Here is a 23,726-nt window from a genome sequence, read left to right on the forward strand (position 1 = left end):
TGCCAAAACTCGTATATTTGGTTCTAAATGTATAATGAACACTTAGTGCACCATTTGGGATGTATTTGACATGTATGTAATGAGGCTATGGGCTAAGGACTTTCATTTTATATTATAAGTACTTTTATTTCTAAGTGATTTTATTGAAAAATAGAAAAACGGCATATCTTAACTTTATTACATTTGTATGGGGTGTGGGAAGTGGGCTTTAGCACTTCCATAGTGTCTCTTTATTTATGCATGAAGTGTAGCTAAGGGTCAAACAGTCTTTTAAAACCATTTTATAATTTTTAGTTTCAAGTTTCTCTTTTAAAAGCCATTTTTTGAAAAATTTGAGGTTTAATGTGATATTTTGTATTTAGTGACTATTGAGGCCGTAGACCATTGGAACACATGAAAATATGTATATTACGTTTGTATGAATGCTCACCTTGCACAAAATATCACATTTGTATGAAATGGATGTTTGTTGGACTCAAGTTTTCCATTTAAGGCATTTTCTTTGCATTTTGAAGTTCGGATAGGTCGTATTTTGCATCGGGCATTTTTGGGAGTCGTGGACCATTCCCGCGTGCTTAAAATCACTAAATACATTTGCATGCATGATCGTTTTAGCATACAACACCATTTAGGGTCAAATGAACACTTGGTGCAAAGTTGTTTATTGTTTTTTATCATTTTTGACCTAATCTGATCTGTGGGAATTTTGGAAATTTCTTTTGAAAAATAAATTCTGGCCTTGACATGGTCACATAGAAAACGTGATTTTAGGGGGGGTTTCTTCACAATATTTTTCAGAAAAATGACGTCTCAGTCTCGAAAATCCCGCATCAAATCTTATTTTCTATGCGCATATGCACTTTTTGACAAAGTCTATTATAAGGGCATTTTGTGGATTTCACGTCAAAAATAAAATTTTCTTTCGACATGGTCAGCTTGGAAAACTTATTGTGAAGAGGTTTCTTCTTCGTGTTTCTCCAAAAAAATGTCGTTTAATGTCTCAAAACGGCACACGAATTTTAACATTTTGCCCAAGTCACTATTCATTGCTGTCAAAACACTTTTCATTGCTGTCAAAACACTATTCACGGCCGCGGCGACGTCAAAACTTTGTTTTGAATTTTCTCTTCCATCCAAACTCTGAAATCAAGTGATTTTTGTGTCTAACTTGATTAATTTTTCGTTGTCTATCTAATAGTGTGCTCGGTGGCACCCAAATTGTGCTAGAAATTATCATTTTGCCCTTGGGGTAAAACTTGTCCCTTTTTAAATCGTGGTTTCCACTTATTTCCCTTTTGTTTTCGTGGCTTTATGAGAAGTCATGATTGTGTCTTAAGGATGATGTTCATTTCTAGAGATGTTGTTTCTATGTAAAAAACCATTTTGCCCTTGAGGGCTTATTTGGTTTTTTTCTAATATTTTTCTTCCGCTTTGTTCTCGTTGAGATCCATAGCCTCATAGAAGGTGGTCACTTTGGCTACTTAAAGATGCATTGCATCTTTAGAAACTGGTTTTGTATTTTAGCTTCCACATTCGGATCCGTTATTGGGTCAAACTTCGGTTCATCATAGGACGCACTGGCTTGAAAACCAGGGCCGTCACAGGTGGTATTAGAGCTCTAGGTTTGAATACCTTGGACAACGGGTTTTGGGTGCATAACGTGCTTGTGTTTCCATGCTCTATGTGTTGAATTGCTTCTTAATAACATGTTTTGATTTGATAACATGTTTGTTTGCTTATGTGGCAACTTGTTTAGAAGCTTACTTTAACTGCTTTAGCATATGATATATGCTTGTTTACCTTAGCATATGGTATATGCTTGTTTACTTTAGCATGTTGTATATGCTTATCTGCTTTAGCATGACTTTATGTTGCATACATTGACATGCTATTTATTTTATGCATTCACTGAGTGAGTTGTTTTTGGTCGTGATAACTTGTGTTATTATCGACGTCATTTCCCTTTTTTTCACGAATATAGCTTTATGGTCTTGACTCGCGGAGAGTCTTCTTGTCAGGGCTTGGGTAAGCATAGAGTTGCAGTCTCTGTCTGGTGGAATGAGACTCGGGCCGTGGAGGCACTGTTTCATCCCGTTCTTATTTCGTAGCTTCATGACATGGTCATGGGGCGTCTAAGGTGTTGGTATCATCTCTTGGGGTTTTGTAGTGACTTTGATGCGATGATGTCATTGAAGTCTTTGTTCTAGCATCATGGGACGAAGAGTCAAGGCTGACTCGAATCTTTCCTTTGGGAGTTAGGAGGTAGCTTTGTGAGCCTTAGGGAGAGGTTCGCGTGTCTTGCCTTTTTAAGGTGATGGTTTCAGGATTTGGATAGGTGTGTGGACCTAGGATCCTTTTTGTGTTGCCTTGGATAGCTTTTACGGGCTACTGTTAGGATGTGTATGGTTTCGTGTAATTAATTGTGTTGGTGCAATTAATTACTCTCCCTTGTCTTTAGAGACTTGCAGCATTTTGTTAGGGTTCCATTAGAATCCTTTAGAGTTCTCATATAACTCACTAGCACCTTGAGAGGTGTTCTTCTTGTTGTTGTCTCGTAACGGTTAACATCGGGGCTATCCATTACATCGTTGTCTTGTTTCATTTGGTGTCAGGATTCCATCGGGGTATAAGTTGGTCTTAGGAAGCACTTTCATCGGGGTATGAGCTGCTCTTAGGATGGTTCATTTCCTCGTAATGAGAGATTGGACTCATCCAGGTTCGGTTGTACGTTTTCTGCATAGTGTCTTTTAAAAGGCATTCTATCAATTTCTTTTGATTTTACGAACTTGCCATTTGTATGATCCCTTTTACATGTTTATGAGCCAATTGTTTTAGGGCAGGCCTTAGAAACATGTTTAGGATATATGACTATGTGATAGTTGTATGAGGACGTAGATGGTGCGTTTTCATTTACTGTATCCGTTTCACATGCTAGTACCGTTAGTGGTGTATAGCTGGTCGTTGATTATTTGACCCCTATGTGATAGGTGGCTTGCTTAATTTACCTTATGCGTACTGTGTGCTTAGTATTAAGGTAATACTTAATTTAGTCAATTTAATTTTGTGAGCATGTGCTATGTGAGTATCTGGCTTATACTGTTTTATCTTTCCTGCACTTATACTGGGGTTTTGTGACCTTGGTTGTCAGGATTGTCATGTGTGAGCTACGTGGTAAACTTCTGTTTTGAGGACTTAGTTGTCCATGATAGGGATTTTGATCTAGCTTTTTGTTTCCATTTGTGACCTTAGGATAGGTCTGCTTGGGACAGTGTCTTTCGGTTCCGTGGAGTCTGATCCATTGGCTTGAAGGTATAGACTTGTTAGGCTTTGGATTTGTGACCGAAGGTTATTGATAAGGGTATTTTGCTATGTAAGAGTTGCTGACTCTACTTGCAATGATGATTTAAGGCCTTAAGCGTAACGGTGCCTATGACATTGTTGTTAGAGTTTTGGGATTAGCTATCTCAAATCTCACAAAATGCCTGGTTCCCGTAATGCTTTTGGTAACGCTCATTTCCGACATTGATGTCATTTGTATCGATAAGTTTTTTTGGGTTGACCTGGTTGGGGACAGGTTATGAACTAGTGCCTTATACTGTCATGCTACCGTACAAAGTTATGTGTTGTGGATGAGTGTTAGTTGCCGTCGATGCTACCTTATTGACGAGTAAGTATGGGCAGGCGCTAGGCACTGTCATTGCTTCTACACATTTGAGTACGTTATGGGCGGGTTTTGGTCGCTGTTCGTAAACCATGTCCCTCGTTTCTTTTGTCGTGTTTTGACGTTTCGTTGTCTTGGGATTCTTTCGATGGTTGACATTGAGTTAACATGCCGATTCGGTTGAGGAGTTGTCTTTGGTTCGTGGTTTCGGGTTCTTTCAGTTGGATCTTAAGGTTCAGGAGTTGTCTTTTAATGCTTTATGATCCCTTCCTCAGTGTGACCTTGTGTTCGGTCCTTGTATGATTCTTCTGGTGATGTTCCTAATTTCAGGGATGAAATTTCCTTAAAGAGGGTAAGTTGTAATGACTCTGTCATTTTCCTTCCTTTCCCTTTTCTCAAATTTTACGGATAAATTTTTTCCGTCAAATTTTCTTTTCAGGGTTCTGTTACCCATCACTTAGTGTCGTCTCGAGTGCTCGGAAATGGTTTTCGAGACTCTTTCCTTTGAATTGACAACTTCCTTTAAGGACCGAGTCATTTTCACATTTTCCTTTTTTGGACGATATTCACTTTTCGTCCTTTTTCCGTTTGTCACTTTGTTGGCACAACCTCACTTTCCGTGTTCAGAGTTGAGTTTTGACTTCACGAGTTTTCATTTCAGTTGATTTTCTCGAAACGCGTAGCTTTACTTTTAGAGAAAAGCTCGCCGGTTGTTTCTTTCTCTCGTAGGGGTGTGGATGAAATGATTCTTCAGAAACATTGATATTTCTTGAGGTGTTTTTCATAAATATCTTTTGGAGATATTTTGATTAGGGGTTTTTAAGAAAATATATTTTGGATGATATTTTCATTTTGAGCAGTTTTGCAGTTATTCCTTTTTATGGAGGCCATTGTGCAGTTAACGAAAGTTATTACAAAATACCTCGTTTTGATCCTAGATCCTCGTATGAGATTCATTTTTCCTTTTCATCGAGTTGCATAGTCTTAGAATTTCCTCACAGTCGTTTTCCCCAATTTTAGGGTTTTCAGCCCGGTTGCCACCGACCTTGTTCGGAGCATATCTTTCTGCACGGGATTTGGTTTTTGATGCTGTTTCTTCCATTGTTCATTTTTTTTCATTTTGGTTCTTTTTCATTTATGGTGTTTTACCGTTTGAACACGTCTGTGCAAATTCCACTTTTTTGGACTCGGTGGGGACCTTTCGGGGCACTTTTAGGGTTTTACTGTAAATAAGGGGGTTATAAAATTAAAAACATTTCATCCTTTTCTTCTCATAGTGCTACAGATCAGCCATGGAAGCCCAAGGGGGCTGCCACCCTTCGTCTCTCAAATTAACCTTCTTCCCCCTTGTAAAATGTCGTAATGCCTTAGCGTTTATCGTAGGCCTTGGCGAGGCGGTCCTTTCCCCCTTATTAGAAGCCGATTCTGACCATTTTTTATTTCGGGTTTTGAGTTTGGGTTTGGATTTTCATGGTGCCTCAAGGGTTAAAGTTGCTTCCCTTGTAGTCCCCGACATAACCTAGAAGTATCGTCGGATTCGGAGCGATTTCCTTTCGGTAGGGATTTGAGATTTCATCTCAAAGTAAGGTAGGGGATGTTTTAGGTTTAAATAAATGTTGTATTGATTGTTTTATAAGCTTATACAACTTGTATGTATGCCTAGGTATTTTATCTAGAATTTAATTTAATTATTTTCTTTGTATAAGATTTAATTCTCATGATATAGTTTAGAATTAAATTGTGGCATGTTATTAAATTAGGCCTTGATATGTTTATTAACATATATTAAATTGGGAGGATTTGAATAAGTATTGCAATTTTTATTTAATCTTTCACTTGTATGAAAATTTAATTTACATGGTTGTAACTAGTATGGAATTTACTTGTAATGTGATATTAAATTAGGCCTTAGTATGTTCTTTAACATACGTGAAGTTGAGAATATTTGGAGTTGTTTGAAAATATAGAGAAAATTAATTAATTAGGTTAATTAATTTTATTTTAAGTGCTCTACTCACTTAATTGGATTTTTAACTTGATATTATTGATGAGCTTGGCATATTCTATCATATACATTAAATTGAGAATAATTGAATAGATTTTGAGACTTTTATTTAATTATTTTCTTTGTATGGAATTTAATTCATATGGTTGTACCTAACATGGAATGAACTTACAATGTGATATTAAATTAGGCCTTAATATATTCATTAACATATATGAAAATGAGAATATTTGAATGAGTGTGGAGAACTTTATTTAATTATTTTCTTGTATGAAGTTTAATCTACCTAGTTGTGAGTTTGGTAGAAATAACTTATAAAGTGTTTTTAAACTAGGCCTTGCCATCACCTTTAACTTATATTAATTTTAGAATATTTGGAGTTACTTTGTAATCTTGAGAATTTAATTATTTAATTTAATTAAATTACATTATATGCTTCCATTGAGGTAGTTAGATGTTGAAGATGTTTTCGTGCTTAACTTGTAAATTTGGAACTTATTGTATGATTACATTATAGTATTCCATGAGTGGAAGTTATAGTTTAACTTACTTATATGCACATTATATATTTGACATGTCGTATGTCATTGTAGCTTAAAGATATAGGATGAATATTGTGTGTTTTACTTGACTTATTTGTGCATAGTAGTTGACTAATATATTGTGTATATGTATTATACCTTGATGCACAACTTATTGATTTTAAGAAAGCTTACAAGGACATTGTAATATGTTACGGCTAGGGCGTGACTCTAGTACGGGGGATGAGAGCTCCCCCTACAACATATAGTGCGCACTAGGTGATTCCCTGAGGGCTAGTAACCCTAAACCAGCAATATACTTTGATTCCGGGTTTAGTGCACACTAGGTAGTACGTTGCAGGCTAGTAACCCGAGATCAGCTTGCTTGGTCATTGAAACCGTATGTTCTTATCTTTCCGCCACTACTTGATTTCGCATTTAATTTCAAGTTGTTTAATATGGATTATTTATAGCTTGTGATGTAGTGTTTGACATTTCATTTAGATGTAGTATATATGTGCTTAGTATACTTGCATGCCGTGCTTTTCAATAGAAGTTAATAACACTAAATTATCATAACTTGTTGTTTCCGTATTTTAGATTTCAAGTTATTAACTTTGATAATCTATGCCTTGATGCATTGTATTAAAAGTTCTAATGTTAGTTAAAATTGCATTGATATTGTAATTTGGGTATTAATTGTTTAATGCAGCCTAGGATGATTCCTTAGACTCATTTGGAATATAGAAGTTAGGTGTCATGAACCGTTTTGGTTGTTTTCGCATTTTAGGTTACAAGTTGATAACTTTGAATACCTATGTCTTGTTGCGTTGCACTATACACTCCTATATTGTTAAATTGCATGAATGATGTGGTTTATACTATAAATGCTCTAAGGTAGCTTACGATGCTCTCTGAGTCTCACCTTTGACATAGACGCTAGGTGGCATGACTGTATGAATGGATTTATATCAACTTAATAAGTTTGTAAAACGCTAGGTCTATGCATGCTCATCTCCTACGAGTAAATTTATGTTACTCACCCACGTAGTGGGGACATTTTTCAAATACATGATTTAAGACTTGGGGCTTTGCATTTGCTTTGGGATGTCTTGTAGACTTGAAGTATTTATTTCATGAAAATGTTAGCATGAAATGCTATTTGTAGTTTTATATGTTAAAATTTATATATTTGGTTCTAAATATGTAATGAGTACTTAAGTGCACCATTTGGGGTGTATTTGATATGTATGTAATGAGGTCATGGGCCAAGGACTTTCATTTTCTATTCTAACTACTTTTATTTTTAAGTGATTTTATTGAAAAATAGAAAAATGGCATGTCTTAACTTTACTACATTTGCATGGGGTGTGGGAAGTGCGCTTTAGCACTTCCATAGGGTCTCTTTATTTATGCATGAAGTGTGGCCAAGTGCCAAACTATGACGACCCTGGTTTTTAGGCCAGCGTGTCCTGTGATGAACCGTAAGGATGATCCGATAACGGATCCGAATGTGGAAGCGAAAACAGAAAACAAGACTCTAAGAAGTCAAAGTGACCTTTCATGAGGTCGTGGAACTCAACAAGAACTGATGCGGAAGCAAAAGATCGAAAATATGACAAATAAGCCCCCAGGGGCAAAATAGTCATTTTTGAAAACTATAGATTCGGGTCCCACCGAGCACACCGGAAGGACAACGAAAAACTAATCAAGATGGACTCAAGAATCGCATGATTCGGAGTCCAAACGAAGGAGAAACGGTATAATGAAGAAAAACGAGCACTTAAAGCAAAAAGGGTAAACTGATAATTATCCAGGAAGAACCGGGTGCAACCGAGCACACCGTTGGAAAGACGGCAAAAAATTAGTCAAGTTCAAAAAAAAATTCACTTGAATCGGAGTCCGGACAAAGGAGAAAAGCCCAAAAGAAGAATTGACGTCGCGACGGCCCGACGAGGGGCCATGGCGCACACGGCGCCCATGCGAGAGCCCACCGGCGTGCATGCCGGCGCCCAAAGACATGGCATGGTGGCAGCCCTTGGCTGCTACTACATTTTTTTTGATCTGCCCAGAATTGAGGCTTAAAACGGAGGTCAAGACGAGTTTTTCTGGAAAAACACAAAGAAGAAACACCCCCTAAAATCGAGTTTTCTACCCTACAATGCGGACGGAATCGAAAAAACTCAATGTGAAATTCCTAAAATGCCCCTAGATCAAACTGCACAAGAGGGTCATAAAGCTGCTAAATGAAAACTGGAAGCTGAAACTTCACGAGGGATTTCCGGTACCAAGACGACATTTTCTGGAAAAACACGAAGAAGAAACCCCCCCTAAAAACATGTTTTCTATTCAACCATGTCAAAAGAAGAAAATAAAACTGATGTGAAAGGTCCATAATGCCCCTAGATCAGAATATCAAAAAAAATGCGAAATGAATTCACAAGAGGCTCAAAACACAAACGATAAGGTTTTGCCCAGAAACGACCATGCACGCAAACGTAACTTACCTATTTAGACGCGCTACAATGGTCCATGTCTTAAAAATATAGCCGATACAAAATCCGACCCCCCAACGGGCAAAAAGGCAAAAATGGACTTGGAATGGAAAACATGGAATCCAAAAATGTAAAATGGAGTCAAATGACCATTTGGCCCTTGGTCACACTTCATACAAGATTAATAAGACCCTATGAAAGAATGAAAATGGAATTCCCACACCCGATGCAACCATGGTGAAGCAATGACTTGCGATTTTTCAAGGTTTTCTTAATATTTCATGAAATTAAAAAGTTATATAGAATACAATACACATGTCATTGGCCTCAGGCCTCATCTCATACATGTCAAGTACATTGAAAGGAGTGCACTTATGTACACATTACATACATGGAATCAAATATACATATTTTGACATGTAAGTATACAAAATAACATTTCATGCTAACATTTGCATGAAATGGAAACTTGAAAACTACACGACATCCAAGGAATGCTAGGCTTCACGAACCAAGTCTTCGTACCTGAAATATGCCCCAGTATCGTAGGGGTGAGTAACATAAAGCTACTCGTAGGAGATGAGCATGCATCGACCTAGCATTTTACAAATTTATCACCTTAAGGTGAAACATGTTAAAGGGGCTCATGCCACCTAACGTCTATGTCCAAGTGAGACTCAAGGAGCATCCTAACCTACCTTAGAGTGTTTCTAGCATAAATCACATCATCCATGCATTTCAACAACATAGAAACATGTTATACAAAGCAACAAGAATCATAATATAAATACATGAATGAAACAAATCAAAGTTGGAGTAATCCGATTAATACAACGAGTTTATAGTTACCACGGATCACATTATCAATATAATTGAACAAAGTCTAGAGGAATCCATACAACATGACAAAAGCATATTTGAATACAAGTTAACAAGAATTACATTATCCATGCAATTCAATAACAAAAGAGCATGTTATACAATGCAACAAGGTATAAGTTCTCAAAACCATCAACTTAGAATCTGAAGCACAAAATAACAGTAGTGGGTCATGCCACCTAACATCTAAGTTCTAAATGAATTAATAGGATCATTCCTAAGTTATGTTAGAACGTCAAAACACAATTTTCAATATCGATGCAATTTAACCAACATTGGAACTTCCAATACAACGCATAAAGCACAATTTCGCAAAGTTAACATCCTGTAACTTAAAATGGAACGACAAATAAGAAACAACAAGTTACAACATCATCTTGTTATCAACTTGAAAATGAAATGCGAAATCAAACAAAGTGGATACTCGGACGTCACGTCGGATCAGACCGACAACATAGTTACTTTAGGGTTACTAGCCCATGGGTAACCTCCCTATGTACGCACTAGACCATATATAGAGGGACTATCCCCCGTACTAGAACCACGTCCTAGCCATAGTCAAACAACGACATCCCTAAGTTTCCAAAATCAACAAGTTGTGCAACAACGCATATATCAACAGGAATATGCAAGATAATCAACTATCTACTAAGCACAACCAAATTTGGAAACCTATACAATACATACTATAAATCCACAACTAATATGATATGATGAATGTCGAATCTTCAGTGTGCGATTAGTTACACGCTATGCATGAAAGATGTTAAACACGAAGTGTGCAAATCATTACACAAGGCAACAAATATATTCAATAAGGAAAACATATTCTCATGAATACAAACATAGCAACTATGTTATCCAATGTTCAAAACATAACCAAATGAATATACAACAAGTCCAAGTCCATGATTTGAATATATAAACCACTTCTAAAACACAACTAGATCATGGAGCAAATTGATAGAATTTAAATAGATAAACACAATTAAATTCTCTAGATTCTGATTCAATTCCAAATAACCTCAATTTAATACATATTAAAGGACATGGCATGGTCATCACCTATATCCATTCTAAAACTCAATTAGGTTGTTAGAACAACAAAGTAGAACTTTAATTAAATCATGCTAATTTAAATCCCAAGGTTCTAAAACAACTTCTAATAGTCCCAAATTAATATATGCTAGTAACAAGTCATGATCAATACAATTATCAACTTAAAAACTTAATTAAGCTAAGGGGACCATTAAATAGATTTTAATTAATTCTTTTAATTAAAATCCCTAGATTTTCAAACTTAACCAAATGCTCTCAATTTAACATATCTTAGAGAACATGCCAAGGACTTGTGAAATATCACATTACAAGTTTATTTTATTCAATTTACGACCATGTGAATTAAACTTACACTAAAGTTAAATATAAAATAAAAGTTGCAATTTTCATGCAATTAATCCCAATTTAATACATGTGAACAATCATACCAAAACTTAATTTTTTAGCATGCTACAATACAATTCCAAGTTGTATATCACCATGAGGATTAAATTTTAAACAAGGAAATTAATTAAATGAAAGGTTTCAAAACTTCACCGAATATTCTAAATCAAATATATGTGAAGCTATATGGCATGTAGATCAAGAATATCAAGCCAGAATTCGAATGGAGTGAATAGTGCACTCGGGGCAAATTAATTAATCAAATTAATTAATAATTACTAATTTTCAAAACACCTCCAATTACTTTCAAATTCAGCTATGTTGAAGAGTATGCTAAGGCCTAATATAATATGCTAACACATATTAATTTCAAGCTAGTTAAGGCCATGTGAATTAATCTTTCACCTAAGATAAATATTAAATAAAATCTTTAATACTTATTCAAATGTTCCAATTTTAATACACGACAATGAGCATATCAAGGGGCAATATAAAATCATGCTACATGTTTAAACCAAGTCATGAGCAACCGGGAAAATTAGATCCCGTACAAGAAAAATAAATAATAAAATCTCTAGATTTTATATTTAATCATGCAAACAAGTAGTATAAGCATCACAAGTATGCTATATAACAAGAATTTAAACCTAAAACATCCCCTACCTCAATTTGAGATGAAAATCCCAAAGGCCCACCAAAATAAAAGTGCTCCGAATTCGACGATACCGAGAGGTTTTGTCGAGGACAACACCGTGAACATAACCCCCATCAAAGCCCCATCAAAATCATAACTTGACCTCAAAACCAAACTCAAGAAATGGTCAAAACTGAATTCTAATAAGGGGAAAGGTAGAGCACGGCGAGGGGAACAACAAACGTTAAGGCCGAAGACTTTCCATCAAAGAAAAGTGAACCAAAAGAGGAGAGAGAAGATGGTGGCACCCCTTGGGCTTCCATGGGAGCTCTAGGTCGTGTATGAAGAGGGGAGAAGATGAAAAATGAAATATCTCACCCCCCTTTTATAGAAATCTCAAAAAGTGCCCCGAACGGGCCTCGCCGGGTCCGAAAAAGTAAAATTTGAACAGACGCGCTCAAATGGCAAAACTTTATGAATGAAAAAGATTCAAAATGATAAAATATGAATAACGAAAGAAACGGCGTGAAAAACTGAGTTCCGAGCAGAAAGTTATGCCCAAAATAAGTTTGGCGAAAACCGGGGCCAGAAACCCTGAAACTGGAAAACATCGACCAGGAGGAAATTCCAAGAGTACACAACTTGACGAAATGTGAAAATGAATCCCGTACGAGGATCCAGGCTCAAAACAAGACATTTTACAATAACTTTCATTAATTACACAATGGCCCATCCAAAAAGTGAAAACTGCACTTATGGCCCAGAATGAAAATATCTTCCAAAAATATTTTCTTAAAAACCCCTGAAATAAAATATCTTCAAAAGATATTTACAAAAAATACCCCAAGAAAAGAAAATAATTTCAAAGAACTTTGCATCCATGCCCCTATGGACACCGGGAGCAACCAGAGTATTTTCTTGCAAAAGTAAAGATACGTATTTCGTGGAAACCACTCAAGATGAAGGCACGTGAAGTCAAAAACCAACTTCGAGCATGAGAAGTGAGGTTGTGCCAAAAACTGACAAACGGAGATAAAACAGAATTGGGAAAAGGACGAAATAGCGCATAGTGTCGAAAAACGAAAAATGTGAAAATGACTCAATCCTCAAAGAAAGTTGTCAATCCACGGAAAAGAGTCTCAGGAACCAATTCTGAGCACTTGAGATGACACTAAGCGACACGAAACAGAGCTCAGAAGGGAAAATTAAACGAAAAAAATTCATTCGTAAAATTTCAGGAAAAAGGAAAGGAAGGCAAATGACCGGGTCGTTACACAAACGGTCTTTTAAAACCATTTTATAATTTTTAGTTTCAAGTTTCTCTTTTAAAAGCCAATTTTGGCAAAAATTTGAGGTTTAATAGGTGATATTTTGTATTTAGCTACCATTGAGGCTGTAGACCATTGGAACGCGTGTAAATATATATATTATATTTGTGTGAATGCTCACTTTACACAAAATATCACATTTGTATGAAACAGATGCTTGTTGGCTCAAGTTTTTCATTTAAGGAATTTTCTTTGCATTTTGAGGTTCTAATAGGTTGTATTTTGCATCGGGCATTTTTGGGAGTCACGGACCATTTCCGCTTGCTTAAAATCTCTAAATACATTTGCGTGCATAATCGTTTTAGCACACAACACCATTTAGGGTCAATGAACACTTGGTGCAAAGTTGTTTATTGTTTTTCATCATTTTTGACCTAATCTGATTTGAGAGCATTTTGGGAATTTCTTCGAAAAAATAAATTCCGGCCTTGACATGGTCACATAGAAAACGTGATTTTAGGGGGGGTTTCTTCACAACATTTTTTCAGAAAATGCCGTCTCAGTCTCAAAAACCCCGCGTCAAATTTGATTTTCTGTGCGCATATGCACTTTTTGAAAAAGTCTATTATAAGGGCATTTTGTAGATTTCACGTCAAAAATAAAATTTTCTTTTAACATGGTCAGCTTGGAAAATTTATTTTGAGGGGGGTTTCTTCTTCGTGTTTCTCCAAAAAAATGTCGTTTAGTGCCTCAAAACGGCACACGATTTTCAGCATTTTGCCCAAATCACTATTCATTGCTGTCAAAATACTATTCACAGCCGCGGCAATGTCAAAACTTTGTTTTTACTTTTCTCTTCCATCCGGACTCCGAATAAAGTGATTTTTGAATCTAACTTGATTAATATTTCGTTGTCTATCAATGGTGTGCTCGGTGGCACCTAAATATTGCTAGAAATTACCATTTTGCCCTTGGGGCTAAACTTGTCCGTTTTTAAATCGTGGCTTCCGCTTGTTTCCCTTTTGTTTCCGTGACTTCATGAGAAGTCATGATTGTGTCTTAAGGTTGATGTACATTTCTAGAGATGTTGTTTCTATGTAAAAAGAACATTTTGCCCTAAAGGGCTAATTTGGTTTTTTTCTGATCTTTTTCTTCTGCTTTGTTCTCGTTGAGATCCGTGGCCTCATGGAAGGTTACTTTGACGGCTTAGAGATGCATTGCATCTCTATAGACTAATTTTTTATTTTTGCTTCCGCATTGGGATCCGTTATTGGGTCAAATTCAATTCATCACAGGACACACTGGCTTGAAAACTAGGGCCGTCACATCCCTTAACCAAAATCCAATGCCCAATAATCCATAAACAAAAGTACTAAGAATAAATAACTGAATAATGTTCTACTTTGAAATAACTGGAAAAAATAGATGACAAATAAGTCTCCAAGCTGGGGATCTTTAACCTTGAGACTTGAACTTTTAGAACCTAAAAGATTTAAAAAATAAAGTGGGTCAATCCCATGAGTAAGTTTCCTTAACAAGCCTCTAAAAACCGATAAATAATATATTTCTAACCACAACCATCGTAAAACCCTTTTTAACCTTTAATAAAAGATGATAATTAATTTTACATAGTATCAACAAGAATATTTAATAAATCTAGGATCACATCCATAGATAATAGTGTATATATATATATATATATACACACACACACACTCTGTATACAACACTAGATAATTATCTTCCTTGGAAACTATTTTCTTCAACCCATACATGTAATATATTGGCTTATTAGCGAGAAAATAATATTTCATTCAACCATAAGATTATTTACTTCCCCTAATCCACAAACACAATAACATAATCATCTAAATTTACATAACATTATATTTGTGCCTTGGCAACTCCTCCATGCCTTCACGAGCATAGTTTTGTCTACACCGTCTAAATGACAATTTATTTAAGTCTTGGCAACTAGTACATGCCTCCTTAAGTATGTTTATATCCACACTTACAAAATAGTATATCATCCATACTTCCATTGTATATATTATGTTCATACAATTAATAAGACATTATATCTATGTCTTTGGCAACTCTTCTTTGCCTCTGAATAAACCACACATTAATATTAAAATTAAATACACCATAAATCATACAAGTAGGCATCATACGCATTTTTATGCCAAAAAAAATAAAAATAAAAAAACAACCTACTATGATTTCCTTCCATTTACAACATGCAAGAACATGATAAATATTATATAGCAACTAAATAGTCATTTAACCTATGCTGAAATCATATACCAAGATTTTAAACATAATTATGATTAAATCTTTCTATTATATATTGAAATATAGGAGTTTGAGTCCAATCTTATGCAACTACATTATAAACACTGATCTAAGCGCTTTAGAACACTTATGGGACTTTCAAAAATCACCTCGGGGCTTTCCGAAATACTTTTGAGGCAAAACAGGCCCCTAGGGCTCGAGCCCTGACCAACAGCACTCCAGCCCAGAACAGCGTTTGAGCCCTGTCTAAACAACGCTTGAGCCCTATTAATAGTGCTTGAGCACTGGTTCCCTGAACTAACTCGGCAAGTCCATTTTTAAGTCTGTATTATGTCATTCGAGTCCTATATCATGTCTCTAAGTCCTGCTTTATCTTCCATACATTAATACTAACCTTTATACATGTTTTAAGTCATCAAAATCGCAGATCCAACCATTTAAATTTCATATTCAACCAATCTTATACACACATACATATATATATATATATATATAAACACTCAAATATATATATATATACACATACGAACATGCAACTCCGATTTCATGCTATTAGCCTAAGTCTATGTCATTTACATACAGATCCAATTCTAAGATTATGATACCCAAGGTATAAAACTTATGGATTCTAAAAGGAGAGTTAAAGAAAGAACTCGCCTGGAGTTTCAAAGCGAAACCGACGCCGTAAGCCCCTTGGTTCACTTCTGCAACTCCGGCTCCTAGTCGTCGTTGTCGTCTTCCTTCCTCTTCAGATCCGACCTGCTCCCCTTCTTCTTTCTTCTTATCCTTCTTTTTTTCTCTCTCTCGGTAACCCTTTCTCTCTCTCAGCCACCTTTTTTTTTTCTCTGTTCTTTTCACGTAAAAACTTCCTCCCTCAACAACACCACATATATTTATATATATGTATATAGCTTCTAATCCTACCATAAACAGACTACCCAAAATATACCATATACATATTATTCATATATATATATATATATATATATATATATATATATATATATATATACACATGCTGTACATATATATGTTAAGCGGTAAATGTTATACATTTCAACCCCTTAACTTACATGTTTTTTTCTCTTAGTAGTAGTTTTGTTTGTGATTTTATATTATTTTAGTGATTTCTTTATTTCAGGGCTTTAATGATAATATCAGTCAAGACCAATGATTTCGTGCTATACAAGATGATATCCAAGAGGTTAGAAGACCACAACCATTGGACCGAGCTATGATGAATATCCGAGTCTAATTAGACTTAGAAAAGATTCCAAGAGAAACCACAAGCTGATGAGAATGGAAACAAGAAGAAAATGAAGGATCCTTTTTCCAAATATGAAACTTTCTCCAAATTGGTAACTTGAACCCATTTTGGTTTTCTGTCTGTATCTATTTCCTCAAATGTCAAAACGGTTAAATTCTTGCGTAGGTTGAAAGGAAATTCGAAGATCTACAATTTTGTGTTTCATGAAACAGTTGTTTACCTTGTCAAAACTGGGCTGGAAGTTAATATGAATTTTGGAGTTCTTGTTTGGCAGAATTTCCATATATATCTTCTATTTGGAAAAGGGACTTTGTGGTTGTTCTTCTCTTATTTAAAGGGAGTTCCCTACATCATTATAATCATGATACAGAGGAGCTAAAGGCTGAGATCAGAGGAGAAGCATATAGAAGAAAGAAGGGGTCGATCCATGGCGGCAAAAGATGTCTTCCTCAATCATGAAGAAGTCCATTTCAAGCGGCTAAAAGCTTTGCTAGGGCTGTGATGTAGCCCTAGCTTAACACTGTTGGTTTGATTGTATTTGTTTGTTGGAGAATAGTATTTTTCATGCATGATTGTGTAACCTAAAGAATTTTTACTTGACTTTTCAATAGAATTCGGGTTTTAAAGTTTTAATTCAATTATAAAGTATTTTCTATCTTGTCTTAGATATTTAATTATTGTAATTGAACACAACTCATGTTACTTCTTGAAGTTGTCAATGAGATGGTTATGCAATGGTTTTTCACTGAATATAATATTAGGGATTTGATGGATTATGCTTAGAGAATATAGACCATACTACACCCTAGAATAGAATAGTTAGGTAGATGGTTTATACTAATCGAAGATAGTCCATGCTTACCTTTAATTTTATATTATCTTCTAGCTAAATTAATATGTACTTGTAGCCATGATTAATTTCTTATACATGGTTCATATCTCTCCAATAAATTGATGCAATTGACTGGTGGTGCGACGTTAGTGGTGAAATCAGGTCCCTAGTTTCTTCTCTATTATTTTCTTCATCTAGTTTAATTATTGACTTTTTATTTAATTTTCTACTTAGCTCATTGGATTAAATCATCAAAACTTGTTTATCCTATTAAGTTAATTTAGAATTTGAGAAGTCTGTTAACAACTTCATTAATATAAGTCTCTTGGGTACTACACCCTTACAAGGAAGCCCTATCTACAAAGATTTATGCATTTGCGAGTGATTACGTCTAAAGTTATACAACAATATATACATGCCATATATATATATATATATATATATATATATATTTAACTCAAGTAATATATAATAATATTACTATATATATATATATATATATATATATACACATATACCCATCATCATAATAGTCATTCATCCATTAAGATCATTTTCTAAAATCCAAGGCCACCTCTTTCGGCCCAAATCTCCTTGATCGAATCTATTAAATAAATAAATAAATAACTTAAATAATAATTACAAATAACTAACAAACACATGCACACAAACAGAACATAGAATGATCAAACAACACACTCAATCAATGCGCTCAAATCAAACATGAACACATGGCAAAATCTCAAGTAACATCACAAAATATAATTAATCAAAATAAGACAATTAATTAAAACTCCAAATTAAATTCAAATAAATCATTTAAATTAAAATAAAATCAATAAATCCCACTAAATAATTCCTTTAAAATATAAGGGTATTACACATTTTCCCCAACTACTCTTAATTTCATGTACCACTTTTGTACATGCAAGTATTAATTCTGTACAAATGTATCACTTTTATACATATAGGTATTATTTTATTTTTTTTGTATATACCATGTCATTAAGAACCACTTTTTATATACACAGACATAACCCACACAAAAAGTGGTACCTCCCTGTACAAAAAGTGGTACCTATATGCACAAAAGTAGTACTTCTATGCACAAAAGTGATACATGAAAATAGTAAAAGTAATTTAAATAATGAACAATATTTTTCTATGTCCACATTAACATTTTGATCAACTTCATTTTTAAAAAGATCATGACTTTGAATCCTCCAAATGATAAATATGGGGTCTATAAGTCCATCTTTCTGTAATAATCCCTAAAACTAGAGGTGATTTTATTCGGTTACTGTCGATTCATTCACATGTTTGTTGTATAAACAGTAGTTGGTGTTTTTTTTTTGTTTTATATATATATAAGATGTTGTACAATTACAAATAGGAGATTAAAACCTCCAACAGAACAAAACAATAATGGACTAAATCCATTAACCAATCACACCAAACAAAATTTAAACAGTAGTTTATTCATAGAAATGGGTGAATTATCACACTAAGGATCGAGTGTTGGACAAATTGTCCTTGAAATTGAAATTTCGGAGATGACATTTTGTGTGATAATTTCTTAAAATTTATTTGCATGAAACATGTTCTGCAACGGGTAAATAAGTTGTGAACTAGGTACATGCGTGAACTTGCTATATATGAGTGGTAGTACCTTGTAGGAGGAGTAGTAGTACCTTGTAGAGGTTCAAATAGTCACTTGTTTTACATAGAAAGCTAATTAAGCGAGAAAGCTGAAGCATGTGGCTGCATATCTAGTACCTAGTCATGACTCTTGAGGGATGAGGCTTATATATATATGTGTGTGTGTGTGTGTGTATAATTAAGATACTGTAATAAGCTTTCGAGTAGAACGGCACCAGCGATCATAGGACATTTGGAGATTAGGCCAATCTGAGGTAGAGATGGTGAAGTCTTGTAGCCAATTTGTGAGGATGACTTCTTGATCCAATGCAGGTAAGGTGGAGATCAGCTCATCCATTGTCCTCTCCATTTCTCCCTTTTCGTAACCTGACAACACTGGATATGCTAACCCATTCTCTGCGTAGCAAAACAACGGAAGCCAAAGCACCAGCAGCCTGTACTTTATTTGCCTTGGCACCTCCAACTCTCCTCGAGTCAGCTCTCCAATCAATATAGCTATATATACATACGTAAATCAAGAAAAGAATTGAGGGTTAGATACACTTAGACATGTACTAGCTCCCTCCCCTCCCCATTTTGAATTATGGTAACTATCAAATTTCACTATTGGCCCCACTGAAACTATTAAGAAAATCTACTATTATCCTCTCTTACATAATTTTTTGTCATAATTTCACTAGTCGGTTGCCCAATATATACATAGTGATCAAAGAGGGTCTGGTGTAATGGCATAACCTATGAGGAGGCAAGAAATTGGAGCACGGTGTGCAAGTAAAAAAAAATTAATAGTCGAGTGACCTAACGATATCAAGCCCTTACTTTTTAAAGAGAAATCCCTCAATTTGGTACCGCTCTAGCGGCCCGCACCGAAACAGTGTTTTACCCCTAGATGTCTAGTCAACTGTTGTGCCACAACGCATTTCGGGGAGAACCAGCTAGCTCTGGGTTCGAGTGGCATTTCACCCCTAACCACAACTCATCCGTTGATTCTTCAACATCAGTTAGGGGTTCGAACCTCCGTGAAAGTATGTGTGTGTGAGTACCCAACTAGGAAAAAAAAAATTGTATATTTATTTTTTTTTTTTTTGTTTTTTTTACATAATTTATTTTATACATAGAACATTAATTTAATGTATTATTTAAAAATAATAATAATAATAAATAATAATTACATAGCAAAAAGAATAATTTAATGATTTTTTTTGATCTTTTGAAATGACCAAGTTACCCTTTAAAATAAATATATTATTATGTTCGGTAGTTCACAAATTTTAAACCTCACATAGTATTTAGGGAAAGAGCACTTTTGGAATACGACAAATATTCAGGGACAACAAACCATACAAAAACAAAAAGGAGTGTATTATTCAATTGAAACAGAAAGTATCTACCATGTTAGCAATTGATTATAAAAGTCAGTATTATTATAAAAAGTTACACGATTCCTACTCCTTTTTATTTTAATTATTATTAGTAGTACTTTAATTGGTGGTTAAATATATATATATATATATATATATATATATAAGGTTCTGACCTGAGATTTTGACGATGAAGCCTTGAACCCTTGGGTTGCCCGTCAGAGAGAGAGACGCGAGACCGGAGGCTAAGCTCCACTGGACAAGAGCTTCGTCGACGGCCCCACACGCCCTCAGCTTATTGGTTATCCACAGAAGTTCATGAGCATGCTTCTCGGCCACAATATCACTACTCTCCCCTCCGCTGGCTCCCACCAGCTGCCTCCTCTGCTTGGTGCCGGAGAAACCGGAAAATATGGAGCCGAGGCAGAGGCTGAGACCTGATTTCAAGTAAGAGGCAAAGAAGGAGCCCAAGGGAAGTGTCTTAATAACCCATGACCCTCCACAGAAGTCATCAACGACTCCCCCGCTTTGGGTTTGGCATTGGCCTTGGCTCCTCTGAAGCGAGCGGTACAGAAGTCCCGAAGTACGAGCAAATGCAGAAGCTAGTGCTGTACGATTGATTTGCAGTAGCTCCACGTTGCCCTGCCTCGAGTTCTCTTCCACGATCTTGTCCGCCATCGCCACCGCAAACTGGTACTTTCTCGACGAAGCTGGAGTTTCGTTCAACAATGCAAATACCTGACCAAACCCAGTGATAGAGATAATATGCCATATTTTGAGGGGTAATATTGTCATTCATTGATCGACTGAAAAGCTAGGTATACCACTCCAATAGCAACAAAACTATAAATTTGTGTCACCACCTATGTGCCACGCGGCATATTGCATGCTTACCCATCATAAACTCCCATATATAAATTAGTAAATTTTTATCAAAAATAAAATAAAATTTTACTTAATAATATCCACAAAAAAAAAAAAAAAAAAACCTGCAGTACCCATATATTGTTTGAATCGAATCCAATCATAGGTTATATATATAGTTTAGGATAATATTAATATATATATTTTGGCGGCAGATTGCTGGGTCAGATTAATTAATTAATTAAGAATGACATATGAAAACGGGAGGTGAAAATTAAAATACTATTTTAATGCATACAAAATGAAAGCAGTAAACAATATAATATATAAGCATGATCATCAACTTACATGTGAAAGCGCTCTACCGAGTGCTTTAATTGAGGATGGTTCAGTATTAGAGCCAGCTTGGTGGAGAACCAAATCTAAAGAAGAAAGTGTTGATGATAATGATGATGATGATGATGGTAAATTAAATGATTCCTCCATGGGAGAAAAACCACCATCATGATCTGTTAGCAGAAAGGGGGAATTTGAGTACTGCAGGGCGCTGGGTAGCACAGAGCTGCTGCAAGGGAAGTGATCCATCAGAATCCTAAGAACCCAAACAACCATCCAAGTCATGAGCATAACCATGAACCTCATATGGTCTGCCGCCTTCCACTTCTCGGCGTTTTGGGCTTCGGCACTGGACGTGGACGCCACCGCCACCAGTGCCTTTGCCGCCTTGTTCACTGTCGCCATGAATATGGAGTTCAAGAGAGCTGGAGGCCTCCTCATCATGCTGTTGTTGTATCCACCATCATACTCTTCCATATGAGCTACTTGATCATCGTCTCTTGCCATAGTTATATACCTATATATATATATATATATAGGTATTGTAGATATATGTATATGTATAGGTGGGCTGAAGAAGAAAGGGTAGGTGTTTAATTTATATATGAAGGAGGGACATTGATGAAGCTAGGTGTTTAATTTGTTTTTTAGGAAAGTTTCAAAGTTTTCATGTGACACGTAAATTGGTTTGGGGATGTAATGGTAAATTCTTAGGTTTTGTTATGTTAGTATGCTTTAAAGCGTGTACTGACAGGTACCTATGTGTTGATCTGTCTTTTTTCTTAGAAGAGCCACATGACCTCTTGGAATGATGATTTTTCAGGCTCAATATGACAGCATATTGTTCGTTTCTTCGTTAAAACCTTAGCCAGTCGGGTGCAACTTGGGCCTACCCAATCCGAATCCGATCTCGACCCAATTTTGGATTGGGTTGGGCTGGGCTGGGCTGGTCTGAGGGATAATAAATTCGGGTTTCAACCCATTAAACCCAACCCAAATTTTTTGGGTTAGCCAGCTTTCACGGGCCAACTTTTTTTTTTTTTTTTTTTTTGAACAGCAACCGGTAGGCTATATATATATATATATATCCTTAAACCCTGATTGAATTTAGTTTCTAAGAAAATTTTAAAAATAATATTGCAAAAGGCAAAAACATGTACATATTACTGGCAATTTTTCTATTTGAATTTCTTCACGTGTGTATTATTTACAATTAAAATTTTATAAAAACAAAATAAGAAACACAAAAGTAAAATAATAATTTAAAAAAAAAAATAGTGCAAAATGGGCTCTGCACATCAAACCCTAGAAATGCATCAGCCATTTTTTTCTTCTTAACTTCACATACACAATCTTCAATTTGGATTTTAAGAATAGTTGCGTATGAGAACGAAACATAGATTCAAAGAGAAAGAGATTTAAATCAAAAGATGATTGATGTAGATGCAACGGTGAGATGAACGGCGGCAGTGGAGCAGCGGCTGAGGCGGAGGAACTATGACAGCGGCGGCAGAGGGACGGCGACGGCGACGGCGACGGCGACGGCGACGGCGAAGGCGAAGGCGACAGCGGCAGTAGAGGACGGCGGTGGCGGCGGATTCTCTATAGACCGTGGAAGTTCTCTTCTCCCATTAGCTTCTGAAATTTTCGTAGGGGTTAAAAAACTTATATACACCCACAATAATTCGGGTTGGGATCGGGTTGACCATGTTCTAACCCGAGACCAACCCAAAAATAGGCTCAGGTTAAAATGTGTCAACCCGAAGCCAACCCAATTTGTTGGTGAAAGAAGCCCAATCCGAAAAATCTTGGGTTGGGTTCGGATTGGACTGGGCGGGTCCGTCCCAAGTTGCACCCCTAACCTTAGCCCATCATCATAACTTAGAACAACATTGTCGTGTTCTGGAAACCACTATTAATATTTACCCGTTCAAATATAAATTTAATTTGATCATTGGGTTTGCTCACCCTGCAAGTAGGTTGAAGAATGCTTCACACAAGGGTTCACAGAGAAACTTTTAAATTAAGGTGGGTAACTATTTATGATTATAATTTATTGTTTATATAAACAAATTTTAAAGGAAAACTTGTTTGTTAATATTATTTATGTTTTATCGATTATATAAATTCAATTACTGTTCACACATGTCAATTTTATAAACACCAAACAGACGTTTATGATTATGATTATGATTATTTTTGCAAA

The 23,726-nt window shown here is 35.6% G+C and overlaps 1 protein-coding gene across 1 annotated transcript; it reads right to left on the bottom strand.

The window, feature by feature from the left end:
- Positions 1–18,705: 18,705 nt before the first annotated feature.
- Positions 18,706–22,147, bottom strand: LOC132268706 (uncharacterized). Its single transcript, XM_059769506.1, has 3 exons — positions 21,533–22,147; positions 20,497–21,058; positions 18,706–19,454 (listed from the first exon to the last, which is right to left on the bottom strand). Exons 1-3 carry the CDS (start codon positions 22,025–22,027, stop codon positions 19,138–19,140), a joined length of 1,374 nt encoding a protein of 457 aa, XP_059625489.1. The 5' UTR covers positions 22,028–22,147; the 3' UTR covers positions 18,706–19,137.
- Between the last annotated feature and the right edge of the window lie 1,579 nt (positions 22,148–23,726).

This window comes from Cornus florida, unplaced genomic scaffold, assembly GCF_030987335.1.
Source record: "Cornus florida cultivar Cherokee Brave unplaced genomic scaffold, ASM3098733v1 CherokeeBrave_3.0.0_Hap2_Chr08, whole genome shotgun sequence".
Taxonomy (NCBI): domain Eukaryota; kingdom Viridiplantae; phylum Streptophyta; class Magnoliopsida; order Cornales; family Cornaceae; genus Cornus; species Cornus florida.